This window comes from Dipodomys merriami, unplaced genomic scaffold (assembly GCF_024711535.1).
Source record: "Dipodomys merriami isolate MVZ:Mamm:240054 unplaced genomic scaffold, mDipMer1.0.p SCAF_44, whole genome shotgun sequence".
Lineage (NCBI taxonomy): Eukaryota > Metazoa > Chordata > Mammalia > Rodentia > Heteromyidae > Dipodomys > Dipodomys merriami.
The window spans coordinates 4017843-4032163 of record NW_027206002.1 but is presented as its reverse complement, the minus strand read 5'-3'; the positions used below and the strand labels follow the sequence as shown (position 1 = coordinate 4032163).

Below are 14321 nucleotides of genomic sequence, written 5' to 3'. Positions count from 1 at the left end.
GAGCTGGGGGACAGTGCTCAGGCCCAGAGTTCAAGCCCCACGACTAACAACAATAACAAAACTAGCAACTACAAACCAGGAGCAGAGACTGGATTGGTGGCTGGGCTGGGAGTCAGACACTGCGCCACTGAGCTGGTGGGGGAAATAGAGTGCACACAGACCAGCCTCCATGGAGCCATGATGTCCAGGACCTGGAACCCCAGGAGATGGATGAGCGGAGGGTCTTCTGGTCCTGTGAGCACTGAGCAAACAGCATTGTGCAAACATGCTCTCAGCTGGACCTCTTAGGTTTGGGGGGTTTGTTTTTATGTTTTAGGCCCAAGCTGGCCTCAAACTCCTGGGCTTAAGCAGTCACCCCACCTCAGCCTCCCAAATAGTTGAGCCTAGGCCACAGGGCTGTTAGTCCCCAGTTGATGTATAAGATTCATGCACCTCACCAGCTCAGCTTAGGAGGCAGGATGTCTTCATCCTGCAGACTGGGGAACTCTACCCTGGGCTCTCCCCTAAAGACACCCAGCACTCTAGGACACAGGTCTGACTGAGAATGAGGCTGAGAATCCCCACTTGGACACTGCCTCGTGGCAAAGATCTGGTCAGCTTCAGGCTGCTCCAAGACAAGACAGCAGTCAAACTCTGTTGCCAATACCTACCCAGTGACTCACTGCAGTAGGTGTACAGGCCTGAATTTAGACTACAGAAATGATTGAGTTATTGTGTGCTCAGCCCAATATTCTGTGTCCTGTTTAATCTCACAGCTTGCTCAGCGGCAAAGCTGTCAGGCTACAGACTCTTCCTGGGCAGGAGTATAGGAGTGCTGTGTGTTTCAAGGGGTGGAACCCAACACTTTGTGTTGGTCCTGGGGCTTGAACTTGAGGCCTGGAATGGACAGTGTTCAAATTCAGTTTTTCAAGGATGGTCATCTACTTGCTACTTGAGCCACAGCTCCACTTCTGGCTTCTTGGTGGTTATTTAGAGATTAAGAGTCTCCCTCTTGTCCCGCCCAGGCTGGCTTCCATCTGCAGTTCTCAGCCTACTCAGTAGCTAGGATTATAAGCATGTGGTGCCTAGCTTTATCTTTGGTTCTCGAGAAAGAGAAGCCAGCTCCCAGACTAGTTGCCATGCCCCACAGAGAACACAGTGCCACCACCTCCTTCACACCATAACCCCATCCTGGTCCTAGAAGTAATCCTCCTACCTGGCCAGGAATAAGCAAACAGGGCAGCGATGCCAGGGTGATGTAGAGTGCACATCTTCACTCTGAGCCTGTCCCCATCGTTCAGGACTAGCAGGCAGGACTCATCAAGTGGAGGGGTCAGTGCTAAGGCTGAGGCTCCAGGCCTAATGGAGTGCTCTTCTCTGGCTTCTTTCAGGACCATGTTGGCCTGCTGGGAGCGGAGCTACAAGTCAGCCTGTGGAACTCTTCGCACAGCCACACCAGGGAGCTTGGTGGTCCTCAATGGAAACCAGGTCCTGCGTCCTACAGTAAAGCTCCATCTTCTAAGTGGGCACGATTTCTCTCGTCACCTGGAAACAGCTCACATGTGGACACAGAGCCAGCAAGACCACTCCTGAGGGGCCCCAGTCCAGCTGGCCCAGCATATGCTGAGCAAGAGACTCCTGAGACTGAAACCTCAGGAAAAGTTTGCTCAAGTTGGCCGCTTGCCACCATCCAGCTTCCTCAGGCCACATGCAGCCCAGAGAGGCAGAGGCCCATCAGGAAGAACCTCGAGGGATCATGGGACACAGCAACTCCTTGGGTGCAGGCAAAGCCTTTGGCCCAAGAAACACAGAAGGCCCCATCAGTGAGCCTATGCAACCTCTTTACAACTGGGGAAGACTTTGATGATGACCTGTGAACTGAGGACATCACACCTCTCTCATTTTTAGACTACATTCTGAAACAAGAGCTTGAGTCCACAATTATTAAAACATTTTTCACTGCAACCAGTAAAGGACCGCAACCTTGATTAAAGTGTTTAACCTAAGTTTTAATTGGTTAAAAATTGGGTAACAAGACAACTACAGAGGAATTTCTTACTTTAAAAGCAGCTGACAGGTCTGGACAGGAAAAGTAGAGTGATGGCAGCACTCAAGAAAACCTAAGCTAGGTGCTGGTGGCTCACACCTGTAATCCAAGCTACTCAGGAGGCTGAGATCTGGGGACTGTGGTTCAAAGCCAGTCAGGGCACGAGAGCCCATGAGATTATTTCCAATTAACCAGCAAAAAGCTAGAAGTGGAGCTGTGGGGCTCAATGAGAGAGCACTAGCCTTGACTGACAAAGCTAGGGACAGTGCTCAGGCCGAGTTTAAGCCTCATGATGCGCGGCGCGCGCGCGCACATACACACAAAACACCACTGTTTAAGGCTCAACTGTGAGCCTAGCCTCAGGAGAAACCCAATGACCACAGGGCTTGCTCCCTAGAGCATTATCATGTGTGAAAAATCAACTGTTACTTTTAAAAACAGAAAAGGTGGCCATTAGGCAGGACACTGGGTACTGCTGGTGTGATGCTAGCGGGGAGGATGTAGCCAGGCCTCAGAAGGGAAGCTCTGGAGCTAGTTCTATTCTCAGACATCGGCATGCCTTGTACACATGCATTATGTGCAACTTGCCCCTCCTGCCCCCTCCTACTGCTGCTCTAAATGGCTTCATGCATCCCCACCCCACAGATTCTGGAAGAATGCTGAGAAACTAGCCATTATCGGTAAGGCCCTGCTGCTCAATGCTAACTCAAGACAACTATAAGACAGAGAAAGAGGTACACAGGATGGTAGGGTCTTGACACAAACTGTCACAATGGCGGTGGGTGCTTCGAATATTGGATGGTGTCCAGAGCAGCTCCAATATCAAAATTCTTGGTCTGTAGAAGCCTGGTAAGCCAGCCACCTTCATCTGAGAACCCCATGGACAGCATCTGAGAGAGCGACTCAATCAGCCGGGGGTCAGCCTCTGCCAAAAACAATACAAGAAGCCATGAGGGGGGAGTGTCACAGCCACATGTTACTCAGGGCAGAGCTTCCTGTCCAGAGCCCATTAGCCTTAACAGGGATGCACAGAGGCAGGCGTGGCAAGCTTATCCTCTGAACTGCTACCTTAACATTTGAGGCTTGCTGTGCAAGCTGCCAAAGGCTGTCACACCACCCATCTCTGCTATTATAGCATGAAGACAGCCAGCAACACTTCTGAGCAATTGGGTTCCAATAAAACTTTGCCAGACATGATAGCACACACACACTTGGGAGGAGTGAGGCAAAGAGATCACTTGATCCCAGGAGTTCAAGACCAACCTAGGCAACATTGCCACCAAAAAACAAACCAACAAATGAAAATGATGGGCATGGTTTTGCGGGCCTATAATCCAAACATTCAGGTGAAAGCAGCAGAGCTGCCTAGCCTGGACTACATCATAGCAAGACTGGAATTGACTATCATCTAATTGTCACATGTATTCTGACTTCTTTCCAACCTTTTTTTTTAAAGGAGAGGTATTTAAGATCAAACCCAGGGGCAAACGCTCTATCCACTAAGCTACATCTCCAGCCCTTAAAGTTTATTTTAAAACTCTGTTTCACTTCCCAACCATGCAAAAGTGTAAGAAACAAGCCAATGTGCAGGGTCAGGCCTATAATCCCAGCAAGAAGACTGCTAAGCACAAAAATTAAGAGTCTCGGGCTGGGAAGGTGGCTCAGTGGTAGAGCGCTTGCCTTGCATGCCTGAGGCCCTGGGTTCGATTCCTCAGCACCACATAAGCAAAAAGAAAAAAAGCCAGAAGTGGCGCTGTGGCTCAGGTGGTAGAGCGCTAGCCTTGAGCTGAAGAGCTGAGGGACAGCGCCCAGATCCAGAGTTCACGCCCCATGACCAGACCCCCCAAAAAAAAAGAAAATTAAGAGTCTGAAAGCAGCCTGGGCAATGTAGTTCAAGACTAGCCTGGCTGATAAGACTATTATATCAAGTAAGTAATAGGGCTGGGTAAATGATAGAGCACCTGCAAGTTTAAGAACCTGAGGACATTTATAGAGACTGACTTGTCCCCTGTACGCCAAGGCAAATATATATATATATATATATATATATTGACCCAAAGATAGGTTATCCACTTAGACATTAAACAGTGCTTGAGAGTAAACTACAGCTATGCTGGGTGTCAGGGGCTCACACTAGTAATTCTAGCTACTCAAGAGGCTGAGATCTGAGGATCGAGGTTCAGAAACTGCCTTATCTCCAATTAACTATAAAAAAATGCAGAAATTGCTGGGCATCGGTGGCTCATGCCTGTAATCCAAGCTACTCAGGAGGCTGAAATATGAAGATCATGCACAGTTCAAAGCCAGCCCAGGGGGTTGGGGCGGGGGGATGAGAAGGGATGGGAAGGGGAAACAAAGGAGGAGGCTACAATGCTTGATAAGAAATGTACCCATTATCTTGAAAATGTAATTGTACAGTATTTTCACAAAAAAAAAAAAAAAGCCAGCCCAGGCAGGAAAGTCCAAGATTCATCTCCAATTAATCACCTGAAAACAGGAAGTAGCACTGTGGCTTGAAGTGGCAGAGTGCTTGCCTTGAGCTGAAGAGCTCAGGGACAGCACCTAGGCCCTGAGTTCAAGCCGAGCATGCGCCACAACACACAGACACACCACTACAGCTGGGTACCAGCTACCTCTTCATGTACTCAAGGCTGCCCTGTCCTACTGCCTTCTCCACTAAGAACTTTGCATGTGCTGGATCTAGGCTGTGACAGTAGGAGGACGTGCTCATGGTCTGAGACCACTCTTTAGTAGTAGAAAGAAGGCCACACCCACTGCTGCCTTCTTAGTCTGGGTGTTGAGCTTTAGCAAACACTGAAATAGTTGTTTCTGTCGTGGTACTAGCTACACAGGAGCTCTACCACCAAGCCACACTACCAGTTTTCTCTCGTCAATAGACAAGCCCCTTGATGTCTGCTTTCACTGTATTTGATGTTGGTATAATTTGTGGAGAGGAAGGGGAAAAACATCGTTTAAATAGGGATACAGGTGGACCCATTGCAACAATGAGATGTACAAGTCGTTATGTTGAAAACAAACTTTACAACTTTGGCACAGGGGTAGGGGTGGGGGGAGGATGGGAAGGGGAAACAAAGGATTAGGCTACAATACTTGATAAGAAATGTACTCATGGGCTGGGAAGGTGGCTCAGTGGTAGAGCGCTTGCCTTGCATGCATGAGGCCCTGGGTTCGATTCCTCAGCACCACATAAGCAAAAAGAAAAAAGCTGGAAGTGGCGCTGTGGTTCAAGTGGTAGAGCGCTAGCCTTGAGCTGAAGAGCTCAGGGACAGCGCCCAGGCCCAGAGTTCAGGCCCCGCGACCAGACCCAAAAAAAAAAAAAAAAAGAAAAGAAATGTACTCATTATCTTGCCCATGTAATTGTAACCCCTCTGTACAGTATTTCCACAATAAAAAAAAAAAAAAAAAAAGGAAAGAAAAAAAAAAATAGATAAGCCCCGTCAGGTGCTGCTGAACTATGCCTACAATCCTAGCTACTCTGAAAGCTGAGATCTAATGATCAAGGTTCAAAGAGTGGACAGGAAAGTCCATGCTAATCTCCCCTTAGTATCAAAAAGCTGCCAAGTAGAGGTGTGGTTGAAGTGGTAAGGTGCCAACCCTGGGTGAAAAAGCTTAGCCAAGACTGAGTCCCTGGAGTTCAAGCCCCAGTGCCTGAATGACTAAATGACAAGTCCTATAGAAGAGGCCATATCACCACTACTTGCCTGGTGGAAGGTGTGGGTATAAAGCGGCTTCCTTCAGTCCTGTAGGTCCCTCCTGGGAAGGATCAAGAGAGCTGGGCCCTTCTGATTCTGGCATCTGTAGAGACTGGAGTTCTCCTGTAGATGGATCCACTTCTTTAGAAGACAAATGAGTCCAGTCATCATCTCCTCCTGAGCAGTTATCAGACTCCATCTGTTCCTAGAGGAAACAAGACTTTGAATACACATGGACCATGGGCAACTGACAAGGCGGACCACACTGCCAGTTCTCCAAAAAGAAACCGGCAACTGTGGGGAGGGGGAAAGGGAGGGAAAGAATCCTGAAGACCAGCAAAAGTTATAGGCAGCAATGCAGTGAGAGTCTTGCAAAGTACAAAAAAATTCGAGCAGGTCCAGAGTTAAATGGAGAACTTAAGTGTCACAGGCACACAATGTAAGCAGACAGAATGCCTAGGGCTGCCTAGGTGCCAGGTGAGCTAGTTTTAGCTGGCAGGAAGAACCAGGCCTACCTCGGGCTGCCCCACAGACTCCAGGGCAATCTTTTTCATTTGTTCTGTCAGAGACTGGGCAGTGCCTTCACCATTTCCAGCCTGTTTTCCCACTTCAGAAGAGCAGCTGCTTGGCTGAGAACTACATTTGTCTTCTGTGCTGGAACTTTCCGGGGAGACAGGAGTCAGGCGGCTTCTCTTCCCACCATGCTCCACATCAATATCAACTTCGATGCCTAGAACCAAGGAATAAAAAAAAGCCCTTTAGCCCAGAGCACTTACCTGCAGTTTAGATCTAAAAAAAAAAAGTTTGGCTGGGGACCAGTGGCTCATGCCTGTAATCCTAGCTACTCAAGAGGCTGACATCTGAGGATTGCAGTTCAAAGCCAGCCTGAGCAGGAAAGGCTGTGAGACTCTTATCCCCAATAAACCACTCAGGAAACCAGAAGTGGCACAGTGGCTCAAGTGGTAGAATGTTAGCCTTGAGCTGAAGAGTTGAGGGACAGTATTCAGGCCCAGAGTTCAAGCCCCATGACTAGGGGCGGGGGGGGGGGGGGTAGTCTGGGGTCTGGTGTTAGTGACTGATGCCTGTAATCTCAAGAGACTGAGATCTGAGGATCCCGCCCAGGTGGGAAAGTCTGTAAGACTCATCTCCAATTAAATCACAGAAGTCAGAAGTAGCTCTGTGGCTCAAATTGTAGAGCACCAGCTTTAAGCACAAAAGCTCAGGGACAGTACCCAGGCCCTGAGTTGGAACCTCATGACTGACAAAAAACAAATCTGAGGACTGTGGTGTAGGGAGCGCTTACACTTAGTCCCATCAGCATGAAACGCAGGACACTGGCACTTAGCATGCTCAGAACCACACAGAGATGCAACCCCATGAGCCAGAAACAAAAGTCTGTTTCCATTTTCAAGATCCCCAGGGACAAACTGCCCTTCACCACCCTTGCCCCAAAATCCTCTTGACTTCTAAAAATTCTGATGCGTGCATCACACTGGACCTTTCCTCATCCAATCTGATAAAACATTAAACATTAACTTCAGATAATACCCAAAGGTCAGCTTTAAGCCAAAAGTCCAGAGAGCTTGTTTCTCCTGTCCAGGCCTTGGAACAGGGTGGGGGCCAATACCACAAGTAGCTGAACACTCCAGCCCGTGCTGAAGCCCACGTGATGCCCTGCTTGCTCATACAGGGCCTCATGATACAACAAATGCCCACATTACGAACTAGGCTCAGGCAGACAAGCAAACTGGAAGCTAGATGTACAGTACACAAGGACAGCCCAGGACAGCACATGCCCATTGGAGATAGCAGGGCAGATTAAATACAAAGATTACTGCCCACAATTTAGAGTCAAACTGCTCCTTTGCTAAAGTTAGTGAAAATCTGTCTCCTTCGGCCGCACACCATCCCATTCCCCAGAGACAATGCAGCCCTTTTTCAACCCCTGCTGCTCTGGCTCAAGTTCATTCTTTTCTCTGTCCCCCCACCTTCATTCTCTCCTTTTCCCTGTCCCAGTCTTCACCCCTCATTTTCCATTATCTCCTCCACTTCCACAGTCTGTTCCCTGTCCCTCCTCCTCCAGCCTCTTCTATCAGTTTTCTTTCAGACACTAAACAAAATCTCTACCCATGCTGACGAGATCCCCCCTGACATTGCAGGGATGTGTGGTGCCATCCAGATCCCAACAGTCCCCTCCCTCTAACACCACGCCTAGCCCTGCAGCATCCACTTCCCTGCTCAGGATGCGCAGACACTTCCTAAAGCCTGTGCCTGGAGTCAGGTCACTGCAGTCTGGGAAGGACACATTTGCTCACTCACCAACAGATCTACGCTGTGCCCTGTAGCACAGAACCAGTGTTATCTAGAGTATAGAGGGTCACCTGCTTCCATCACTCCTTTCCCCCCAGCCGGCAGCACTCAGGAAGCAGCCAGACAAGGTCTGGAGGATAACAAAAAGGAAGAAAAAACAAAATGGCTTTTCAAGTGCTCAAGTGCAAATGCCAAGGCTGGGCTTAGGTGGAAAGGCAGACTGTTGTTTTGTTGTTTTTTATCGGTCGTGGGGCTTGAACTCTGGGCGTAGGCACTGTCCTTGCGCTCTTCAGTTCAAGGCAAGCGCTCTACCGCTTGAGCCACAGCGCCACTTCCAGTTTTTAGTGGTTTACTGGAGATAAGAGTTTCACGGAGTTTCCTGCCCGGGCTGGCTTTGAACCGTGATCCTCAGACCTCAGCCTCCTCAGTAGCTAGGATTACAGGCATGAACCACCAGCACCCGGCTGTTGTTCCTTTAAGGTGGTGACGAGCCAGCCCTTCAGCCAGTCTAGTGGCCCTTTCTACTGAGAATCTCGCTCCTTGATGCCACTTCTTCTACATAGAAAGCTCAGGAGTTAGCCGGGCGCTGGTGGCTCACGCCTGTAATCCTAGTTACTCAGGAGGCTGAGATCTGAGGATCGCCGTTCAAAGCCAGCCCAGGCAGGAAAGACCGTGAGACTCCTATCTCCAATAAAAACCACCAGAAAACCGGAAGTGGCGCTGTGGCTCAAGTGGTCGAGCGCTCGCCTTGAGCTGAAGAGCTGAAGGACAGGGCCCAGGCCCAGAGTTCAAGCCCCATGACCGACAAAAAAAAAAAAAAAAAAAGAAAGCTCAGGAGTTTACCAGGGAACCTGACCTCAGATACCCATGGCCCAGCACTTGGTAAACATAGGTTTTATACAAAACCTTGCAGTGTCAAGAGCACATTTTCCCTGCAACACCCTAGATAAAGGTGACAAAAGGCCACATGCAGTCACCAAACTAAGACCTCAAAGACAAACAAAACAGCTCACTTACCCAGAGGGCTGAGGGCAGCTGCCACACTCTCCCCTATGTTCTTCAGGAAATCCACACTGGGATCCTCTGATGGACCAGAAGCTTCTGATTTTTTACAAACAAAAGATATCTTTAATTTAGCAGTTTTTGGTTTTATTTTGCAACAGGATCTTACTATGTAGCTTAATTTGACCTGAAACTCAATTTTCCTGCCCTGGACTTGCAACAGAATGCTGGTATTGTATAAACTAACATGGCCAGTTTAATTCAGTGCCTCTGTCCTAGCATTATTCCTGCTGGAGATTCCAATCATCCAGGTAATCACCACCCTGGGACACTCTGTCTCATAGGCTCATACCCACCCATTCTTCTCTCTGCCTCCCAACACATGCCCTCATCCTCCAACGGACCACATTCTGGGCTAATTTATTTTTGTGCCAGTACTGGGACTTGGGCTTGAACTCAAGGCCTAGGCGCTATCCCTGAGCTTTTTTGTTCAAGGCTATTACATTACCATGTGTGGTTAGTTGGAGATAAGAGTCTCACAGACTTTCCTGCCAGGGCCGGTTTCAAATTGCAATCTTTATTTGAGCCTCCTAAGTAGCTAGAATGGCAAGCATGAGCTATGGGCTTCTGGGCTACTCTTGTCTTCTGTAACCTAGAGAGACTCAATACACACTGAACATAAATACTGATAATATCTATTCTAGAGATGCTATTTACCCAAAATCAAACAAATAATCCATGCAAGTATGGGCGTTGGCAGGCATTCAGGACAGACAGCTTTTGGCTCAGGGCCCGGCAGCTCTGCCTGTCTTTGCATAGCCCACTGTCTATCTTAAGCCAGTTCAGAAGCAATCCTCACCTGATTCCACCGTGGGGTTGGGGCGGGCATCTCCAGCTCGAGGAGGACGTGGGCTCCAGTTCCCTGGTGGGCCCATCTCCCAGCCTGGCCACCCAAAATGCCCATGCTTCAGCTTCCGGAGCCAGCGACTGTGGGAGAATCCCTGGCGAGGGGTAAACAGAGGGGTAAGGGCAATGAGGGCCAGAGTCACAGGTTCCTGCCACCCTGTGTCCACCCCGAGACCACAGCAGGTCTGCTCACCTCAGAGTGGTGCCCTAAGGGGCTGGGGAACACGAGCTTGCTGTGCTCCCTGTGCAAGCCCTTCCCCTCACAGACGCTACACAGGTCATAGTCTGGGCATACAGTACACTTGTAGCGAGTTCCCAACACAGGCCCATTGCAACCATCACAGATCACGTTAGGGTGCACTGTGCTTCGGGGAGCCTCCTGAACACAGGGGGGGCGGTGATCCCGTCGGCACTCCTTTTTCTCTGCAGAGAGTAAAGAGAATCACCAGGGTGAGGCTTCGAGGTCATCCCTCTACTCTGTCACCGCAAGACTGTCATAATCAGCAAAGGCTCACAGCCTCTCTCTCCAGACAGAATCCACGTGGAATTCAGCTATCTAGCAACTGGAGAAACCGCTACAAGATACCAGGCATGTGTGTCAGGCAGCAGAACAAAGGAACCCCTGTCTACCTTTGACCTTGGTCCTCACCAAAATCCTCACCTGCCCCAGCTCCAGGCACCAGACCCCACTCCCTCAAAGAAGATACAGTATTCCCAAGGCCAGATACAGCATTTATGATGTCCCTGGTCAGACAACCCTCTGGTTCCGGGCACCATTTTGGAAAGAAGTTAAACCTTGGTTTTACTCAGCAACACTGCAGAGCAAGCCCTTACCCTTAATGTAGATGCGGAAGATGTCATCCTTCACATAGGACAAGGCCATTGTCAGTTCCTCATCACTGGAAAAGGCAACCAAGTCCCCGTCCTCATCTAGATTTAAAATAGAGCACATCAAGGCTGGAAATGTAGTTCAGTGGTAGAATGCTTTTCCAACATATCAAAGGCTCTGGGCTCCCTCCACAGTGCCAAGGGAAAACAAAACAACAACAAAAGCAAAGCATTTAGGCTGATTTTCAGCTGGACAAAAGCAGCTGCAATGTGCTGAGACCAATTCGGAAGGAACACTTTAAGGGCTCTATAAAGTTTGAGTTCAGGGAGAAGAAACAGCTGGCAAGACAGTCCACTAACTGTCTGACCTAACCTAGATGAGAAATGCTCCAGAGCCTGGGCCAGAACTGCATGCAGAAGGCGCAACACAAGTGTGGGGGGAGGCCCTTAGCCTCTGGGCCAGCTGCCTCTTCAGAAAGATGCCATCAGGGTCCATATCTAATCGGGCCCATGACAGTGTTCAACTGTGCATGATCCCCACCTGTGCCCAGTTCTTAAAAAGCCTAGCCAAGACTGGGAAGGTGGCTCAGTGGTAGAGTGCTTGCCTTGCATACATGAGGCCCTGGGTTCGATTCCTCAGCACCACATAAGCAAAAAGAAAAAAGCCGGAAGTGGCACTGTGGCTCAAGTGGTAGAGTGCTAGCCTTGAGCCGAAGAGCTGAGGGACAGTGCCCAGGCCCAGAGTTCAGGCCCCACAACAACAACAAAAAAAAAAGCCTAGCCATTCAGAGGGTCTGCGTTTCAGGGTCAAGAGAGATAAAGTCATCTATCTGCCTGCGTCCTGCCTCAACAAGTTTTCGGGGCAACTGATAACTCAATGCCTGTAATCCTAGCTACTCAAGCAGCTGAGACCTGAGAATGGAGGTTCAAAGCCAGCTCTCCAAGAAATCATGAGACTCTAGCAAAAAGCTAGAAGTGGAAGTATAACTTAAGTGGTAGAGAATGTGCCAACCTTGAATGAAAAAGTCAAGTAAGAGCACAGGCCCAGAGTTAAAGTTCCAATACTAGTGCATGCATGTGCATGCACATACACAAAGATATATTTGGCAGGTAATCACCAGTTTTTATGATAGTCCAAATGGTCTTGAAGCACCGTCTCACAGGCCAAATTAACAGACTGGACCAAGCCTGTGAGCTACTAGACTGCAATATTTACTGTACAATAGAAAAAAACCAGTTGGAAGCTGGTGGCTTACACTTGTAATCCTACTCAGGAGACTGAGATATGTGGATCATGGTTCAAAGTTAGCCTGGGCAAGCAAAGTCCCGTGAGAGTTATCTCCACCAAAAAATTAGAAGCAGAGCTGTAGCTCAAGTGGTAGAATGGTAGCCTTGAGAGAAAAACACACTCAGGGACAGCATCCAAGCTATTCAAGACCAAGAACCAGCACATGTGCACACACATGCGCGAACACACACACCAGATATCCATTAAAGACCAAAAGACCAAACTAAATATCAGTAAAACAGTACTGTTCATCCACAAAAAAGTAAGGTACTTATGCATGTCACAACATATATTATGATTTTTTTAAAAAACTACATGACTCTTACTTGTAATGTATACAGAGCAGAAAAACAAAGCCAGGCACTGATGGCTTATTCCTGTAATTCTCGCCATTCAGGAGGCTAAGATCTTAAGATCGAGGTTTGACTGGAAGCCAGCTCAAGCAAAAAGTCTCTGAGGCTATTATCCCCAATTAATCGGAGAAAAGTAGAGGTGTGGCTCAAGTGGTAGAGTGCTAGCTGGCTGTGAGTAAAGAAAGCAAGAGGAGTTCAAGGCCCCGAGTCCAAGCCTCAGTGACTGGCACACTGTCATACATATATATATATATATATATATATACATATATATATATATATATATATACACACACACACACACACACACACACATGACCAGACTCATATATACTTTAAATGATGCACTCTCACTTTCATGTGTGCTAGTACTAGGGCTTGAACTGAGGGCCTAGGCTCTGTCTCTTAGCTTTTTTAGAGCTCAAAACCGGTACTCTACCACTGGGCCATGCTTCCACTTCTGGCTTTTTAATGGAGCTAAGTCTCAGACTTGTCTACCCAGCCTGTCTTCAAACTGTAATCCTCAGGTCTCCCAGCCTCTTAGCAAAGTAGGAGCTGGGTGCTGGTGGCTCACGCTGGTAATCCTATCTACTCAGGAGGCTGAGATCCCAGGTTTGAAGCCAGACTGAGCAGGGAAGCCAAGAGCACGCTTTGACTGGAAAAAAAAAACAAAACACACAAAAAACTCCGGGGCAGCGCCCAGGTTCAAACTCCGATACTGGTGCAAATCAAATAAAACAAAACACAGAAGTGGGCTGGACACATCGCAATCCTGGCTACTCAGGAAGCTGACAGCTGGAGGAGGGTGGTTCGAAGCCAGCCCAGGGCAGGAAGGTCGGCGAGCCTCTCCCCCACCACCCCCACCTCAACTAACCCGCACAATGCACGGCTGGAGGCGTGGCTCCATGGGAGAGCTGCCAGCCCCAAAGGGAAAAGAAGCCGGCGCCCGCCCGCCCGCCCACCCACGCACGCACGCACGCACGCACGCACGCACAATGGGGCTCGCGCAGCTCCGCCGGGCTGCGGAGGGAGGGCCCAGCGCCGGCCCCTCCCCGAGGCGGGCCTTCACCTCCCAACCACAACAACCTCCCGACCCCGCCCCTCGCGGGCCCCGGCGGGGCGCGGGGAGAGCGCGAGCCGGGTCGGGGACTCGCCGAGGAGAACCTCCGGGTCACGGCCGAGCTGCCCCCGCCGCCCCCGCCACGCAGGGTGTCCGCGTCACGCCCCGCCCTTCCTCCACGCCGGCGCTACCAGGGCATTCTCTGAACCGCCCCCCCACCCGCGCCGCCCTCGGGGCTGAGCGGGGCCGAGGTGTCCGTGTAACCCGAGTGGCCGCCCCGCCGCGTCCTCGCCGAGAACTGCAGCCTCACGGCGGGGGAGGGGCGGCGCGAGGCCCCGCGGGGGGCGGGGGGCGGCGGGGCGGCCCACCCACGCGGGCCTCGGAACGGCCGCCGGCCGCCCGCGGGGCCCAACGTCCTCCCCGGACCGGCAACCGAGGCCCGGAGGCCACCGCCCACCGCGGTCACGGCCCGGCCGGCCTCGACGACAAGAAAGGCGGCCGCGGCCCCCCCCCCCCGCCGCCCTCCGGCCCGCCCCGCCGCCCTCCGGCCCCCCCCGCCGCCCTCCGGCCCCCCCCGCCCCGCCGCCGCGGCCGCCTCACCGCGGTAGTGCGTCTGGAAGCCGCCGGCCCGCAGCGCGGGGAACAGCGCAGCCAGCCGACCCAGCAGCCGCTCGCAGGGCCCCGGGCGGGCCGCAGCCTCCGCTTCGGCCTCGGCCTCGGGGCTGTCGCCGAAGTTGAAGTGGAAGCGGCGTATCTCCCGCGTCGCTTCCTCCTTGCCCAGAAGGTAGGCCTTCACGGTGACGGACGCCATGACGGAGGACCAGGTTCCTTCCGA

The 14321-nt window shown here is 50.8% G+C and overlaps 2 protein-coding genes across 2 annotated transcripts in view; one reads left to right on the top strand and one right to left on the bottom strand.

Annotated features, from left to right (window-relative positions):
• Positions 1–1985, top strand: part of Mrnip (MRN complex interacting protein) — a 16302-nt gene extending 14317 nt beyond the window's left edge. Inside the window, exon 5 of the mRNA XM_069993833.1 lies at positions 1371–1985. Within this exon, the coding sequence (XP_069849934.1) occupies positions 1371–1856 (486 nt within the window). The 3' untranslated portion in view covers positions 1857–1985. The remainder of the gene's footprint in view (positions 1–1370) is intronic.
• Positions 1968–14321, bottom strand: Sqstm1 (sequestosome 1). Its single transcript, XM_069993832.1, has 8 exons — positions 14087–14321; positions 10792–10887; positions 10151–10380; positions 9911–10052; positions 9067–9150; positions 6255–6469; positions 5749–5944; positions 1968–2951 (listed from the first exon to the last, which is right to left on the bottom strand). The coding sequence occupies exons 1-8, from the start codon at positions 14295–14297 to the stop codon at positions 2794–2796; spliced, it is 1332 nt and encodes a 443-aa protein (XP_069849933.1). The 5' UTR covers positions 14298–14321; the 3' UTR covers positions 1968–2793.

What these genes read in the sequence shown, in the direction of transcription:
- Sqstm1 (XM_069993832.1), bottom strand. Translation starts at nt 14,297, where the DNA reads ATGGCGTCCGTCACCGTGAAGGCCTACCTTCTGGGCAAGGAGGAAGCG. An exon ending in CTTCCAGACGCACTACCGCG is followed by an intron (nt 10,888 to 14,086) that starts GTGAGGCGGCCG and finishes TTTTAAATCTAG; the next exon opens with ATGAGGACGGGGACTTGGTT. An exon ending in AGTCTGTGGGGCAGCCCGAG is followed by an intron (nt 5,945 to 6,254) that starts GTAGGCCTGGTT and finishes TGTTTCCTCTAG; the next exon opens with GAACAGATGGAGTCTGATAA.